General features: G+C 40.6%; 1 protein-coding gene across 2 annotated transcripts in view; it reads left to right on the top strand.

The window, feature by feature from the left end:
• The first annotated feature begins 2,453 nt into the window (after positions 1 to 2,453).
• slc44a5b (solute carrier family 44 member 5b) overlaps positions 2,454 to 14,180 on the top strand; it is a 31,058-nt gene continuing 19,331 nt past the window's right edge. The window contains exon 1 of one of the 2 annotated variants that reach the window (XM_027290326.1): positions 2,454 to 2,702. In XM_027290326.1, the coding sequence (XP_027146127.1) occupies positions 2,666 to 2,702 (37 nt within the window). In that variant the 5' untranslated portion in view covers positions 2,454 to 2,665. The remainder of the gene's footprint in view (positions 2,703 to 14,180) is intronic. The other variant, XM_027290325.1, reaches the window with a different exon arrangement.

Genomic DNA, 14,180 nt, shown 5'->3' with positions numbered 1-14,180 from the left:
GAGGGATTTCAATTTTTTGCAGTCAGCAGGGTTGATTGCAGCTGCAGCGATTGTAACAACAGGATGAACAAAAAAAGGGTGATTGTGTTGAGAGCAACACTTTCAGCCTCAGATTATATATAAAACTTGCTATCCAAACTGAAAATGGACAACATCCCCAGAGGAATAAATTATCTTTTGTCTCTGAAAGTGGGGGAAAAAAAGGCTGCAAACCAAACTAGCACAAAATGTGCCTGCCTGTTGTGCACCCTCTCGATTATGTAATTAGAAAGCTGTTGGTATCCATCATTCTCACTGAATGACAAGCAGATGGACTGGCAACTCTGGAATTACAGTTATTCTTAGAGGGGAGAACAGTATTAAATGTCATTGTCCTTGTTCAATCGTTGCAGGATTAGTGAACCTTACAAATACAAGACAAATATGGTATGTTGCTTGACCTTGTAACATGTGATAACATAATGCTGTATTCAGCCTTGTGGACAAATAATGGAAGTTAGTTGAAAAGGAAAGGTAGATGGACAACAATTTCTGGAACACTATCGAGCTCTTAAATGTACTAATTCATGTTATTTCTAATAATGCAGCAATGCACACAGTATGTTTCCAACTGAGCTATAAAATTCCAAGGTACCTCTGGCTGTTGTATCAATCATTAGTATCCATTAATAGCATCAAAACCCAACTACATCAGACATCAATAAACGCAACTGTAAAAGATACATTACTTCCCCAAATTCACAGAGGACATAGGACTGACAAGCCATCCTTTAAATTTTTTGCTGACCATACTAATACAGTGTTACCGGATTGCACTACATAATAATAACAATAATGTGATCCCGGTTCTCTCCGTGTGCTACTGGCAGTGATTCTGCCACATCAACTATGATCTGTCCTGAGGGAAGTCAATCCCTCCTTAATGACTGGCTTTTGGCAACTTGAGCTCTCATTACTTCTATCTGCAGAGCACTAACAGAGACATCACTTTTTAGATGTCAGTGTGTTATACAAATTACCTGTCCCATTTCTAATCCAGTCTAATATTAAATGCATGAAATATTCATCTTTTAGGTATTCTTTCATTAAAAAGGGATCGTGTTTTGGCGATGTGCAATTATTGTTCAGGTGACATCCAGGTTGAATCCCTTCGGCTGCTGCTGTCACAGAAAAAAAAAAACACATGCTTTTGTCTTGATCTTACTTTGTTAAAATTTTATGAAAATCTCACCCTGCAGCTCCTGGATCCTCTCTGCTGCCACTTGCTGGTCATAGTCATGAACTCTCAAAGCAAGCTCTGTATCTATGTGAGTGTAATTATGTAAAGCTCCTTGAGTATTTTTGTTCTCTTGGATTATTTTACTCCATTTCAAATGGGAAATGTTTTACTTTTTCCTTGTATACTTACATTGCAGAACATTATTTTGCCTGTGAAACATATAGCTCAGAAAATGTATGTACTGTTTAAATTACCCCACAACAGACAACTGTATTTTCTCTTATTTTTGCCTTATTCAACTGTTCTCAGGACTGTGTGAGTGTGATCACACGTCTCTTTAACCCTCCACTTCATTTCACTGCACCTGTTTGGGTGGAAGAAGTTACACCTTTATCATTATTATGAGTTCTTGAAATGTGGTGATTCCAACATAGCTCTATAAGTGAGGTGCCCTCGAACAAGACACTTGACCTAAATTACTCCAGTGGAGGTGCTCAGTGGCCAACAGATCACACTGTGGGTGTGCAGGCAGCATCCTATGTGTAACTGTGTGATATGGGCATCTCTAAAAGGGGGAGCATTGCTGTCAGTGAAATCCCCTTAAATACATAAATAGATGAAAAGTAGAAAAATCTGTGTGGGTGTGTAGGATCTTTATGTGAACTTCTAATGGAAGGTGTGAACTCGAGTCATATGATTTGGATTTGAGTCAGACTTCACAAAGAGTCAGAGATGTAACAAATGGGATCACTTTAACATTTAATGACACATGATGATGTCCTCTTTTTTATAATGAAGGCTACATATATGGACCCTCCTGACCAGCACATAAAGACATTAAACAGACATAAAAGACTCAGATGGAGGCAGAGGGTGAAATTTGCAATGTCACGGAAAACCCGGGTGAGGTCAGTATTTCTCCACCAAACGCCTCAGCGTGGACAGAGATGCCACCTAAAAAAAAACACTACCTGCAACATTGCCTGTATTATTTAAATCCAAGAAAAGATCCTAAAATCACCACTCGTGTTGCAGACACAGGCGATGCACCCGATCACCTCTGTTCTCTATAATCGTTGATATAAATCCTAAATATGCTTGTGTCAGGTGACAGACTGCACAGAAACGATGTGGTTTTGTTGTTTAAATCCCGTCCTAACAAAGGGAAACAGGACACTCAGCAGCAGCAGCAGCAGCAGCAGCTCCGTGCTGCACAGCGGCCCCTTTAAGAACGGTTTGGAATAATTAATGACGTCGCGCTGTAAACACGACTGACGCTCAGCTGCGTGGCCGGAGCATCCTCCAAAGAGCCCCAAGACCTCTCCAGGTTCCCGTGTTTGTTTCTCGACGGGTCCGCTTGAAATGTACTAAAATAAAAAACTGCGGTACACCTCGACTCTCATATGCGGTCAAGACGACGGTGCTGCATCTGTCCTACCAAGTGCCATGGCTAGAAAGACGGACATCCCCTCCTCGTACTATGGTGAGTCGGTTCGTCTTTGTTGTAAAAACGCCAAGATATATATATTTTTCCTCCCCTCTATTGTAACTGTAACGTTATGACAACTGGATATCACGATATGTCCCTAAGCCTGGATGATGTTTGACCTATCTTTGCTGTGATTTACAGCAACGGTAGCTAGCTATCATTGTCAGTTTGCGCGAACTAATTTAAAGGCTCTTTAACGGTTGATAAACGTTTTTTTAATGTTTCGAACGTTCGAATAACAAACGTTAGCCTAACGTCTTTATCCGCGCACGTCTTTTCAATCACCGTTATTGCACATCCTCGGCGTTGTCAGCAGTGATTTATCATAATATTTCATTGTGCAACCTGGTGTAAAAGTCATCACAATGGGAGGCTGTGTTGAACAATAACACTTGGCGTCACCTCGTCTTTTGTCGTAACGTTAAAACGTCGAGTTGGCCAGCTAGCGGGTAAACTACTGTGTAACGGTATGACAACAGAATATGACATTAAGCCACCATCGTTAGAGCTGCAAATGACGACCATTGTCGATCCATGTAATCCTAAACTAGTAGATAAATCGTTTGGGTCAAATCAGCCTTTTGTGGGGTGGAGAAATGTCCAAGCTCAAGAAAGATGCCATCAGATGGTTTTTGTTTTGTTCCAACACCAGTCCCCCCCCCCCCTCCAAAAAAATATTCAGCACAAGACAAAGAAAAAGCAGAAAGCTGACCACAATCATCAACGCTGATAGATTTATTAACAAGACAATATTTTGGATTATTGCCAGCTTAATGTAGTAACAGTCAGCTGGCTATTTAAAGGTTAACATCTAATACTTCTCTGCAGCTGCAGCTGATTTTTTTATTTATATATTTTAAACGGTTGTTTACGTGAGTAAAGCACCCTTTCCTTTTCATATTTCTTCACTACACTAGCCCAACAAAAAATTTTTCACAACTCCTTTTTTTCCTTGTATGTTAAAGTGGGAAAAAAACAAGTTAAGTCTTGACTTTCCTCCTTCTCTTCTCGCCCACATCGAGGATAATTACAAACACTGTAACAACTGCAGTCCAGGTAGAGTGAGAGCTTTAAAGCAATGTCCTCTTGATAACAAAGGATTTATTGTTTCCAAGTGGCATTTTCTCTGCCGTCAGGTTATGGATATATTTAATCCGTGGGCAGATTTTCTGTCCATTAGCCAGCCTTAGTAATCATGTTTATCACAGCGGTATAATCATTTATCATCACCAGCTGCCTCTGAAACAAAGACGCATTTAACACACACTGGTGGCTTTTTCAGGTTTGTTGCCACAGCTAAAAATATTCTGTTTCTATATTTAGTAACCTCCCATTTAATCATTGAAAAATAAGCCTGTTAGGGCTTCTTTCTGTTCTTCTTGCCAGTACATGTACAGTCTCATATCATGAGAAACTAATTTGCCACTGAAGCCCAGACCAAATGATCCACTACACTGAAGAGAAAAAAATGCCCTGAACAAAAACACTATCAGTTGTTTTTATATGGCTGCTGTCAAGCAGTGACCTCAATCATATGATCCAATATCAGTATCAGCAGGAAGTTCCACATCGATATAAGTTGCATTATGCGTCATATCATCTATCTTTGTCCAAGTCGTAAATAATAATTACACCCAGGATGACTGTCGGAGAGACTTAGATGCAGTAACTTTAAAGTTGTAGAGTGACACAGGCGTTTTCACGTCTTCTCCTGACGGCTCTCGACGAGCAAAAGCTAGTGTGTCTTCATGTTATTTCCCCACATGCTGACCCCGTGTGTCCCACAGACCTCATGACCACAGCACTCTGCCAATCACGGCTGCAAACCTGTCAGCTGTAGCCGATTCTCACAGCTCTCTGCAGACATACAAGCACACCATCGGGGGCCTACAAATCCTATCGCTGCCTGTTCAAAAGTTCAAGCTGGTAATTTACAGCGTACCATAAACCTGACATTAGTATGTGTTGTAAGTGAACGGCTCAGTGCAGGTTTGGAGTAAAACAACAAGTAGTGCAGGTGTATCATGATTGTTAGATGCATTATTTAGATACAGTGAACGTGCATCATTACAGAAGCTAATAGGCTGTTTACTGTTGCTTAAACTCAAGTGCTTCTCTCCAGAGAATTACATAGAATATAGTGGGAGAGTTTAATTAAGGAACATAATTTTGCCCTAACAGCGACCAACAACCTGGCTAGTGGGGCATGGGATGGAGTTATGGTGCCTCTCACTGTTTAGGTCAGCTGCTTTATATTATTGGCTCTCTGGTGCTTTTGTTCCATCAGCTAGTTTGGCAAAAGAGCAATTCAGAGTATTTTGTGCTCACAACAGAGCAGGGAACGACAGAACAAACATACGCATACTCTTCTGTGGTCTGTATCTGTTTAAATGTAGGGTGAATGCACAGTGAAGAAAATCACATTTTCTGTTGCTGGTAATGCATTTCCTTCTGTCTTTATTCTCTTATCCCAAGCTACAGCATGGAAAATACTGTCCAGTATATTATTTTTCAGTACATCGAGTTGGATAGATCTTGTCCATCTGGCTGAACTGTTGATTCTAATGTCGAAGTCCCAAAAGAAAATGGGGTGTTTCTTTCTAGACTTGCCACATTGCACTGACACTCAGTTGTCACACAGGAAGAAATAGAAACGACAGACACACCAGTTTCTTTATGAACAGTAGCCACAAGGCATGTTTTGTGGAAGAAGTGCTAGTGTTCTCACTTTTCACAGGAATCCCTCCTACTCTCTTCAGAGTTGTTAGTATACATTTCTTGGAAATTTAGGAGATCATTAACTGAAGCATGGGTAGATAAAGCAGGATTGAACTGCAGTGATGCTATCGCAAGATAACATTACCACCTAGCCCTGATATAATAAAGTTGGATTTTATTTTTAATGAACATATAAATTGAGCCATGTTTTGGCAGCTTGTTGAACTCCCTGGCATCCCATCATTCATGTTCAGCAGTTCTCCACTTGCTCTACATCCCAGATTCAAGTGTACTCTTGTGGCTAGTATATTATATAACGTGTCTAACTATGTAGCAAGTGTTCCGAGTTCTTATACTGTACTGCTGAAATGTTCAGTCAGTCAGAAAAGTAGAAAAAAAACAGCTCATAATCATTCTGTGGCAGGTTTGTAAGTAACAATTTAGATATGACTTCCATTCACCACAGAAAGTGTTGAGTCGGGCACACTGTTAATTAACAAATTTCTCGCATGGGCAGCTTCCCTAAACGCTGCATCTTTGTACTGAGTCAATGCAGAGTCTTGCCAGAAAGCTGAGAACCTCGGTTTAGAATCAAACATTCACAGCCCCATCCTGTGAAATTGCAGTCAGAGAAGGTTGTGGCTCAAATGGCCCATTTTGCACCCAAGACTAAGTGCTATTATGGGCTTTTTAAGCATCACTGTCCTCTGCAAATACTCATCTCAAATGAAGAGCGATGCTCACTCCGTAGTGCTGCTACACATTTTATTAGTTTTTATGGCATTTCTGCTCATTATTTTTAACAAGGTTATGTTCTTCAGCTACTAATTTCACGTGTCTTTCCTCAAGAGATAGCTGTGTCAGTGCCTGGAAGTTTGAAGTATATTATTCACACTAATGATAGGGTGAGTCAGTAAATCATTTCAGAGATTCACGTCTGCACAATGGCAAGTGCTGGATGGTTATTTGTTCGAGTTGGAACATTTAGCTGTGAAGATTCTGTCTAGGCGACAGCAAGGATACTTCCAGTTTCCAATTTGCAGTACAAATATAGTCAGTGTTTGTTTGTGACTAGCGAGCTAAGTGACATTGACAGTGATTCATGAAACACAACCCAAAGATGCGCTGGAAAATGAGTCCGATTTACAGCTACATTCATGCTGGACACGTAGGTTTTACGTCTCGGGTACACAGCGAGACTTTAAATTACTTTTGATAGGTCTAATGTGCTAAATGATGCAGCGAGCTCTGTTGAAAAAAAAATAAATAATTATTATCATAAGAACAAAAGAAACATGGTGTTGTGATGTTGTAAACATGCTCTTTTTTTTGGAGAACCTTGCAGGTTTGCTTAGATATATCAGGGTTCTAGTGACACTAAGTTTGATGTGTGCAGACTACTGAAAGGCAGAGGTGAAGAGGAGATAACTAGGTGCATAAAGTCAATAAATCATGCTAACATTTCTCTCGTAACCAAGGTATCAAGATTCAAAATATCTGTTGTACTCTTGACACACATTTTCAGTAATATAAGGCTGTATTATTGACAAAAAAAGAGGACCTGACTTTGTGACCTTCAACTCTTCCCTAGCTTTTGGTCAGTGCTCAGTTTCAAAATATACAGTTTATTAAGACAGGTTGTGGTCTTGAACACACCTACAATGAAATATGTAAGCCACAATTTCATCCTTCTTCTTCTTCTCTCAAACATGTTGCCTTCTGCTTTTGCTGCACCCCGTCAGTATCCATTTTGTGTACGTCTGCTTCCCCGCGAGATCACGTCAGGCAATGCATTGCTCCCTCTGGCAGGATAATCTAATAATCTTCATGTCCTGTAGTGTGTGATGGGCCATTATTTTTCCACATTTGTAGTATGTACAAGTTTGAGATTAGAGAGAAGAAAAAATGTTCCCTCTTATGATTTGAAAACTCTGTCGTCTGAGCCAGGCTTAAAAGGAAGCTGGACAGGAATATTGTAGAATTAGTTAATCTTGAATATGATTCAATCATATTATGATATTTAAGTGTGTGTGTTTCTTCACCTTGCTGTGAATATTGCATCATTTGGATATTAAGATGTGGCCTATCCTCTTATGTTTAATTCTTTAGAAATCCAGGCCAAAGCCGGTTGAGCCTGTCACTGATCTACAGTAGCGAGTAGTGAGTCTCATTCCACAGGAACACAGGGCTGCCACTGACATGCCTGGAGGCTCCCACAGAAGTAACCAAGGTCACAAAGCCCCAGCCACAATACTGCTACTTCTCCCCTCGGAGCAGCAGGCTAGCTGTCAGAGCTGACACTCTCAGATGCTAACACCCCTCCTGGGGGTCGAATCCCATCCCGGATACCACTATTCTCGGAATCTGGGGGGATGTCAGCAAGCACCGTCTTTGCTTCCCTCCGAAAGTATGCACAGTAAACACTGTTCATGCACTGATAGGAATTAACCCAGTGCACTATCAGACCAGATATGCCAAGCGATGCCAAGTGCTCAGTCCTCGGCCATCTGCTAATAGTTGAGAAGGTCCTAAGGGACTCCGCTAAGTAAACCTAAACCAGAGATCTGGATGTTGTTGTCTTGTCTCAATACGAAAACAAGCACTTTAAAGGTTGTACTGTTCTCCAGAGAGGAAAAATAGAAGCAAGGCAGGAAAGATGTTTTTTCGATGGCGAAGGCCGATAAAAGATGGGCAGAGAATAGAGAGCTGTGGTTCCACGCTGTGTTTGTGTGTATTATTTCTCCACATTTTAATATTATGAAGCCATCTGGAGTGTTTTAACTGCTTTGATTCTTTCAGAGATGGACTCCTCTTTTCTGGGGAGTGTGGGAGACTTGTGTGATCATGATGCTGTTCCCAATTTTGTGTATGTGTGTGTTTGTGTGTGTGTGTGGGTTTGTGGGATGTGAGAGTGTCGCCTGACTCAAGCGAAACCTTGCCAGTAAATTTCTGCCCCCCCATGTCCCTCTCAATTCTTCTCAACGAGTGTGTGTGTGTGTGTGTGTGTGTGTGTGTGTGTGTTTTTCATTCAACTGTGTGTGTGTGTGTGTGTGTGTGTGTGTGTTTTTCATTCAACTGTGAAACTTTGACAGTGAATCTCTGCCCTACAGACTATCATAACCTCCTCCCAGTCTCTTATCCTATTGCAGCTTCATTGGACCCTTTATCTTTATGGCAGTGATTGTTGCACCCAATGCCAATGTTGCAGGAAAAGAAACTAAACTTTGAGCACTACTCGTTTTTAAATACAGACTAGAGGAAAACACAAAGCACCAAAGCCATGTTACTGATGTTGCTTTCCTCTATGGATTGGCAGAACCCAGTGCTTTCATCAAATATGGATGAACATAAGCACAGCCTACTGTGCCTACTCTGCTGAGCAGCATCATTATGCTGAATTTTTTACATTTCTATTTCCTCTTTTTTTTTTTGTTTATTTGTAGCTGGATCTAAGCCCAACGTAGCTTTGACAGAATTGCAATCTCGCAGCACTTCTTTCTCTCCAGGTCTTGGAAATGTTTATGAATCAGCAGAATGAAAACAACAAATAATAATAATAATAAAAAAAGTCCTTTCCAAATGGCCCCTCTGACCCAACCCATGTAGAGCACCTGCGGTGTTCGAGCTGTTTGCCTGACCACGGTATGAAAGAGGCCTGTGTTGGACAGTGGAGCCTGGTGACACTGGTCCCTGTGTCTGCCCTTGTTGATGTGTCTGTGTACTGGATGTGTTTACGGAGACAAGCTGAGAAATGCGGGGGAAGGGGTGCTATGGATATGGGATAGGAGAAAGTTTTACTTGGGAGGGTGTGTTGACACCACTATACTGTATGATTAATATTCCCACCCATTTTATATTCCACAGTTATGTGCTCTATCTACTTACATTTCTTGACTTGGATTTTCCATAAGTGCTATAAGCTGATGCCATTTCATTCACCGGAATTATCTTTGCTCTCACAGTATCGTATCTCACAGTATCTGCAGTGATATTTGCCACAAAAAGTATTAAATATATGAGTGACTCAGTAAATGTGCACATAATCCCTGATCAGTCTAACCTTCTGATAAAGTGAGCCAGAGAAGTGTGCAATTTACTCTCCTCCCAAATTGTGAAATATAAGGCGTTGAACTGCTTCTGTGACTTTCCCCTGAAGCTTTATCACTCCAGGCCGGGTTGTTACATCTGGCACTCTTCCAGCACAGGCGCTATGAAGCTGATTCTCAGCAGTCAATCTCAGCAGATACTTCAGAATCTGTCTCACAGAAGGTACGGACTTCAAATTGAGCCGTTGTCACAGTGTCTTTCAGTCTTTTTAGAGCTTTTATTAAACCCTCTGTGGAAGGAATTTTAACACATATCTTTCTGTGTGTGTGTCGCAGACATAATGCGATGTTAGGTCCTCACCACTGTAAACTGATCCATAGATCTTGTTGCTATGGCAGACTATCTGCAAATGCAAATGGGATGTGGGAGCAAAGATTACGGCCAAAGCTTTTGTCTGATCCCGATGTGTAATTCCTCACCTCGTCCAGCCTCATTGCCTCATAGCCTTTGATTACCACCGCGATTGTTGTGCGTAAATCTTTCAGTCACAGCAGGACACGGTGGCATTGTCCGACACTATGTCAATAGAGGAGACTAGCAGTTAGTGAAGTTAACAATGACTCTAGCTGTCCCAGTGTAGCATGCCTGCCAGGCTTTTTCCAAATGTTGTTGACTACAGACCCTCATTCAGCCTGACTACAGCAGCAGCACACATCCAGTCCAACAGCCTCATCTCCTGCACTGGCAGACTGCAGTGCAGTCTAAACAGCCGTCATCTAATGCAGAGTCTGCTGGTGTCCAGGCATCACTGATGATTTTCCACCACTCTCTTTTAACCCCTTCATTGAAATCTGTTTTGTGGGACAGAGGAAAGTACAACAGTCCCGGTGGAAGTAGTCAAGCCGGTGTAGAGTAGGAACAGCAGCTAAATCTAAATTTAGCTTGGCTGAATAAGCACATGCTCCGTCACCTGGATGTTTTTGTCTTAGAATGAGGTTGGTAATCTTCCAAAATGTTTTACTTTGCTCTGTATTATGAATATATTACACACTGAATGTGCTAAAATGTGCTATTTGTGCATACTCTTGCATCACATCACAGTGGGACAGAGGGAACTGTCATACTGTATTGACATTTTGTATCCTGGGTTTTGATCAACATAACGACTGACCTCATTTTTTGTCAGCTGCCGGGGGACCTTGCTGCCTGCTGGTCCTCTTCCTGGCTTTACTGGCAGGCTCTGCAACTCCAAACAGAAGCTGATCAAGAAACCACTGACATGACTCTGGAAAAAAAACCTCTCCTCCCTGACACTCACTGCACCGCAATCTGTCCTCTCACCACTGGCTCTCCTTGATCTCAGTGGGATTCAGCTTGCTCTCACCATATGGACTAACCTGTTTTTATCACAATTGCTCCCACACGATTAAGACCTGCGCATGTTTTGAATATTCACACAAGCTAGGAAGATCAATGAAAGGATGTTTTAAATCCATATAAATTAAGCTTGCATTGGACCCAGTCGTGTAGCTAGCTACGCATCTTATTCACCCCCAGCAGCTATACTTCTAATTTGCTCTGATGTGAGGTAATGCGATTCAGCCTCCTGGTCATGTGGGTGTAGCAACAACCACTGAGATATAAAAGCAATTGGAGATAACTTAAGGCAGAACAGAGGAATAGTTCACTCTGTCAGTACATTAAGCACAGTTGTTACTTTAAAAGCACATATTAAAATCTAAGCGGGATGGAGCTTTGATCCATTTGCATGTTTAAACTGATTATCAGTGGGATGCTCGACCCTGGTTCATGGAATTTGACTCACTTCGGGAATCCTGCAGTAGTTGGTCAGTTAACAGCATGGTTTGTACTCCTACTCATACATATTGGATGAAACTATTGAAGAGAACACCCTAATAGTTCTGAATGTTTCAGCTCTGTTATCGTCATTGTAGACCACTAAAATAGAAAGTAGCATCCTCTCATATTCAATGCCAGGGCTCTCCAAATGCTGCAGTGAGCACCTGGTCTGATGACATTGTGTCCTTGGCAGAGGAATTCACACACTTAACCCAGAACATCTCCCATTTTTAGGCCTGAAACACAACTCAAGTGAGGGACTTTCAGTGACAGCCAAACAGGTGGCAGTAAAATAGTTTTTTTTTTTTTTTTACAGCAAGGACAAAAGAAAAATAGCGTGGAACCTCTCATATCAAATATCTAAAAAGAAAGGTTAGCAGTTCAAACTACTTCAGAGACAAAGAGCTGAAATGGTCAGATCACACCTTCAGTAGCTTCACATAGCCCTGTGTAGTCATGAACTTTGAAACTACACTACTATAACCTTGCAGCTCACTGTCTGCCACTCTCCAATACTGTAAGAATGAACAAAGACAAAAATGTGACAACGCCATCTCACTCAGATTCAAGTACGTTTCTGGTCCAGTGAATTTTTTGGTCCTGACTGTGCCGCTTGGGGACCCCTGGGTCGCTGGTGAGCAAAAAACTGTCGCTCCATCATTTTTTCCTAACATCGTTTTGCTGTTGACCCAGAGATTTGGCATCTCTATCCTTCTACTATTGCAGTGGTAGAGGAATCCCAGTGGGTAAAGCCAGGCATGAATATTATGTGCAAGGTCCTGGGTTTTTATTTCCTTATGATCATACAGAAATATTGGCTTTAGAAACTTTTTTTTTTTAACCGCAGGACGGATTTCCACTATGACCAGACAATTGTCAATTATGGTAACTCACTCGCTAGCTGGCAGTTTGTGAGAAACAGCTGCCAGGGTTTACTGTGCTGAATCATTTGTGTTTCTAGCCAGAGAGGAGAGATTTTTGTTTTGTTTTTTGAATGTATGTGTTGTACTACAGGCTTTATCGAATTGCAATTGTGCCTCATCCAAGCACTATAGAATTATGTTTCTAGATGCATTTTTCTGATCAAAGCATACTTTTTGTTAAGGTTCAGATTTTATTCTGTTGATGATAATATTGACTATTTTAAATGCAGTGCTCAGCGGCTGTTTCTACACAGATGGTTATCACCTGCTGTTCACAATGTTCACATTATGTATGTAATACCCTGGTGGGCTGGGTGATAGTGTGAATGTGTACAATATGTGATAAATTTGGTGAGAAATGTCTAAATTCTCTGATTTCGGTTTCCCAAGTGTGAATATTTTCTAGCTTAGTTTCTATCTTTAGGCTGTGGACAAAAAATAAGACATTTGAGGACACCACTTTGGGCTTGGGCACCATTTTATAGAACAAACAACTAATTTATTAATTGAGAGAAAACATTAACGGGTTAATCAGTAAAGAAAGTAATCATTGGTTGCAGCCCTACAGACCACCAAGACATTTAGTGGTGATTGATATTGACAACAGTTCATTATTTGGCATTAGACAGGCGTCCTCTGGTTTATTTCTTCAGGTCAAATATGCTTTAATTAATTAGAAACAAAACAAACAAAAGAAAAAAAGTGACATAGGGGAAAAGTATTTAACACACATGGTTGAACATGAACAGCACAGGCATTACAATTAACTGGTGATTTACTGAACTGTAACTCTGGAGTTTATTGATTGAGTTTCAGCAGAGATGAGAGCATGATGCATTTATAAAACATGCATTTCTCATTTTCTCTAGTAAAAAACATGTCTAGCAAACCATCATTTTCACTTTATCCAATAAAACAGAACGCCGACTATGATGTGACATGTCACTGCTGATTTTGTGTTTGTGACAATGAGGTGCATTTAATGTAATCCCTTGATTTTTTTTTTTTTTGTCTAAGATGTTTAGTGTCAGTATTGATAATCCATGAACATGAACATGTCTGACTAATTTATTACTCAGTGTATATCATAGATGTATTGAAGACAACTGGATACTAAGTTTGTCACGAGGCTAGAGTTTAAACTTGAGTACAATACTAGTCAATACTTAATACTTCATTCAGTACCACAGTAAAAACAAAAAGTCATAGGCACACAAAATTTGATATATTTTTTACTTTTTTTTCTTTGAATAAACAACCAGCACACAAGGCTGGTACAGAAGTAGTCACGGTAAATATTGTCCACTAGTTATTCATTCACAGATGGCTTTGTTCGGATTGTAGATCTGTTACTAGATACTTCATTCAGAGACACTATCCCATTACTTCCAGTGAAAGTTGCACAGTTGGTTAAGACATTGCAAATGAAAAAAAACTTACTCATGGTTCCATGTTTTTTGGGCCAATAGAACATGAGCATCAGAGTCATTCTCTATCCTAGCCAGTTGAGCTCATGCCCACCTGAGACTTCTCCCGATTTGCTGTTTGCTCCCCCTCTTCTAGATTTTCAAAATTTTATCAGGCTTAATCATTTCTTGTGGTATCTGATGCTCAAAAACACATATTCACTGTTTTAGATCTGCTAAACACAGAACAGCATTAGTGAGCATGTTCACTGATGTCTATGTGGCACAGAGAGCTACTCTCTGTAGATCAAGAATACAGTTGTAGATTTTTTCCAGAGTAAACTACACTGGCCATTGTAATGAAAGATTATATCACTCCTTGCAACAGTATGGCTTTTTAATGTGTTTTTAATATAGTTTTTGGATTTTGGAGCTCCATGGGATGAAGGCATACGCTAAATGAGGTACAGACAATACTTGTTATTAGGATGAATTAGCTGTTAACTTTGGCATTATCA

The sequence above is a fragment of the Larimichthys crocea genome, chromosome XVII, assembly GCF_000972845.2.
Source record: "Larimichthys crocea isolate SSNF chromosome XVII, L_crocea_2.0, whole genome shotgun sequence".
NCBI lineage: Eukaryota > Metazoa > Chordata > Actinopteri > Sciaenidae > Larimichthys > Larimichthys crocea.
This window is presented reverse-complemented; position numbering and strand designations above follow the sequence as displayed.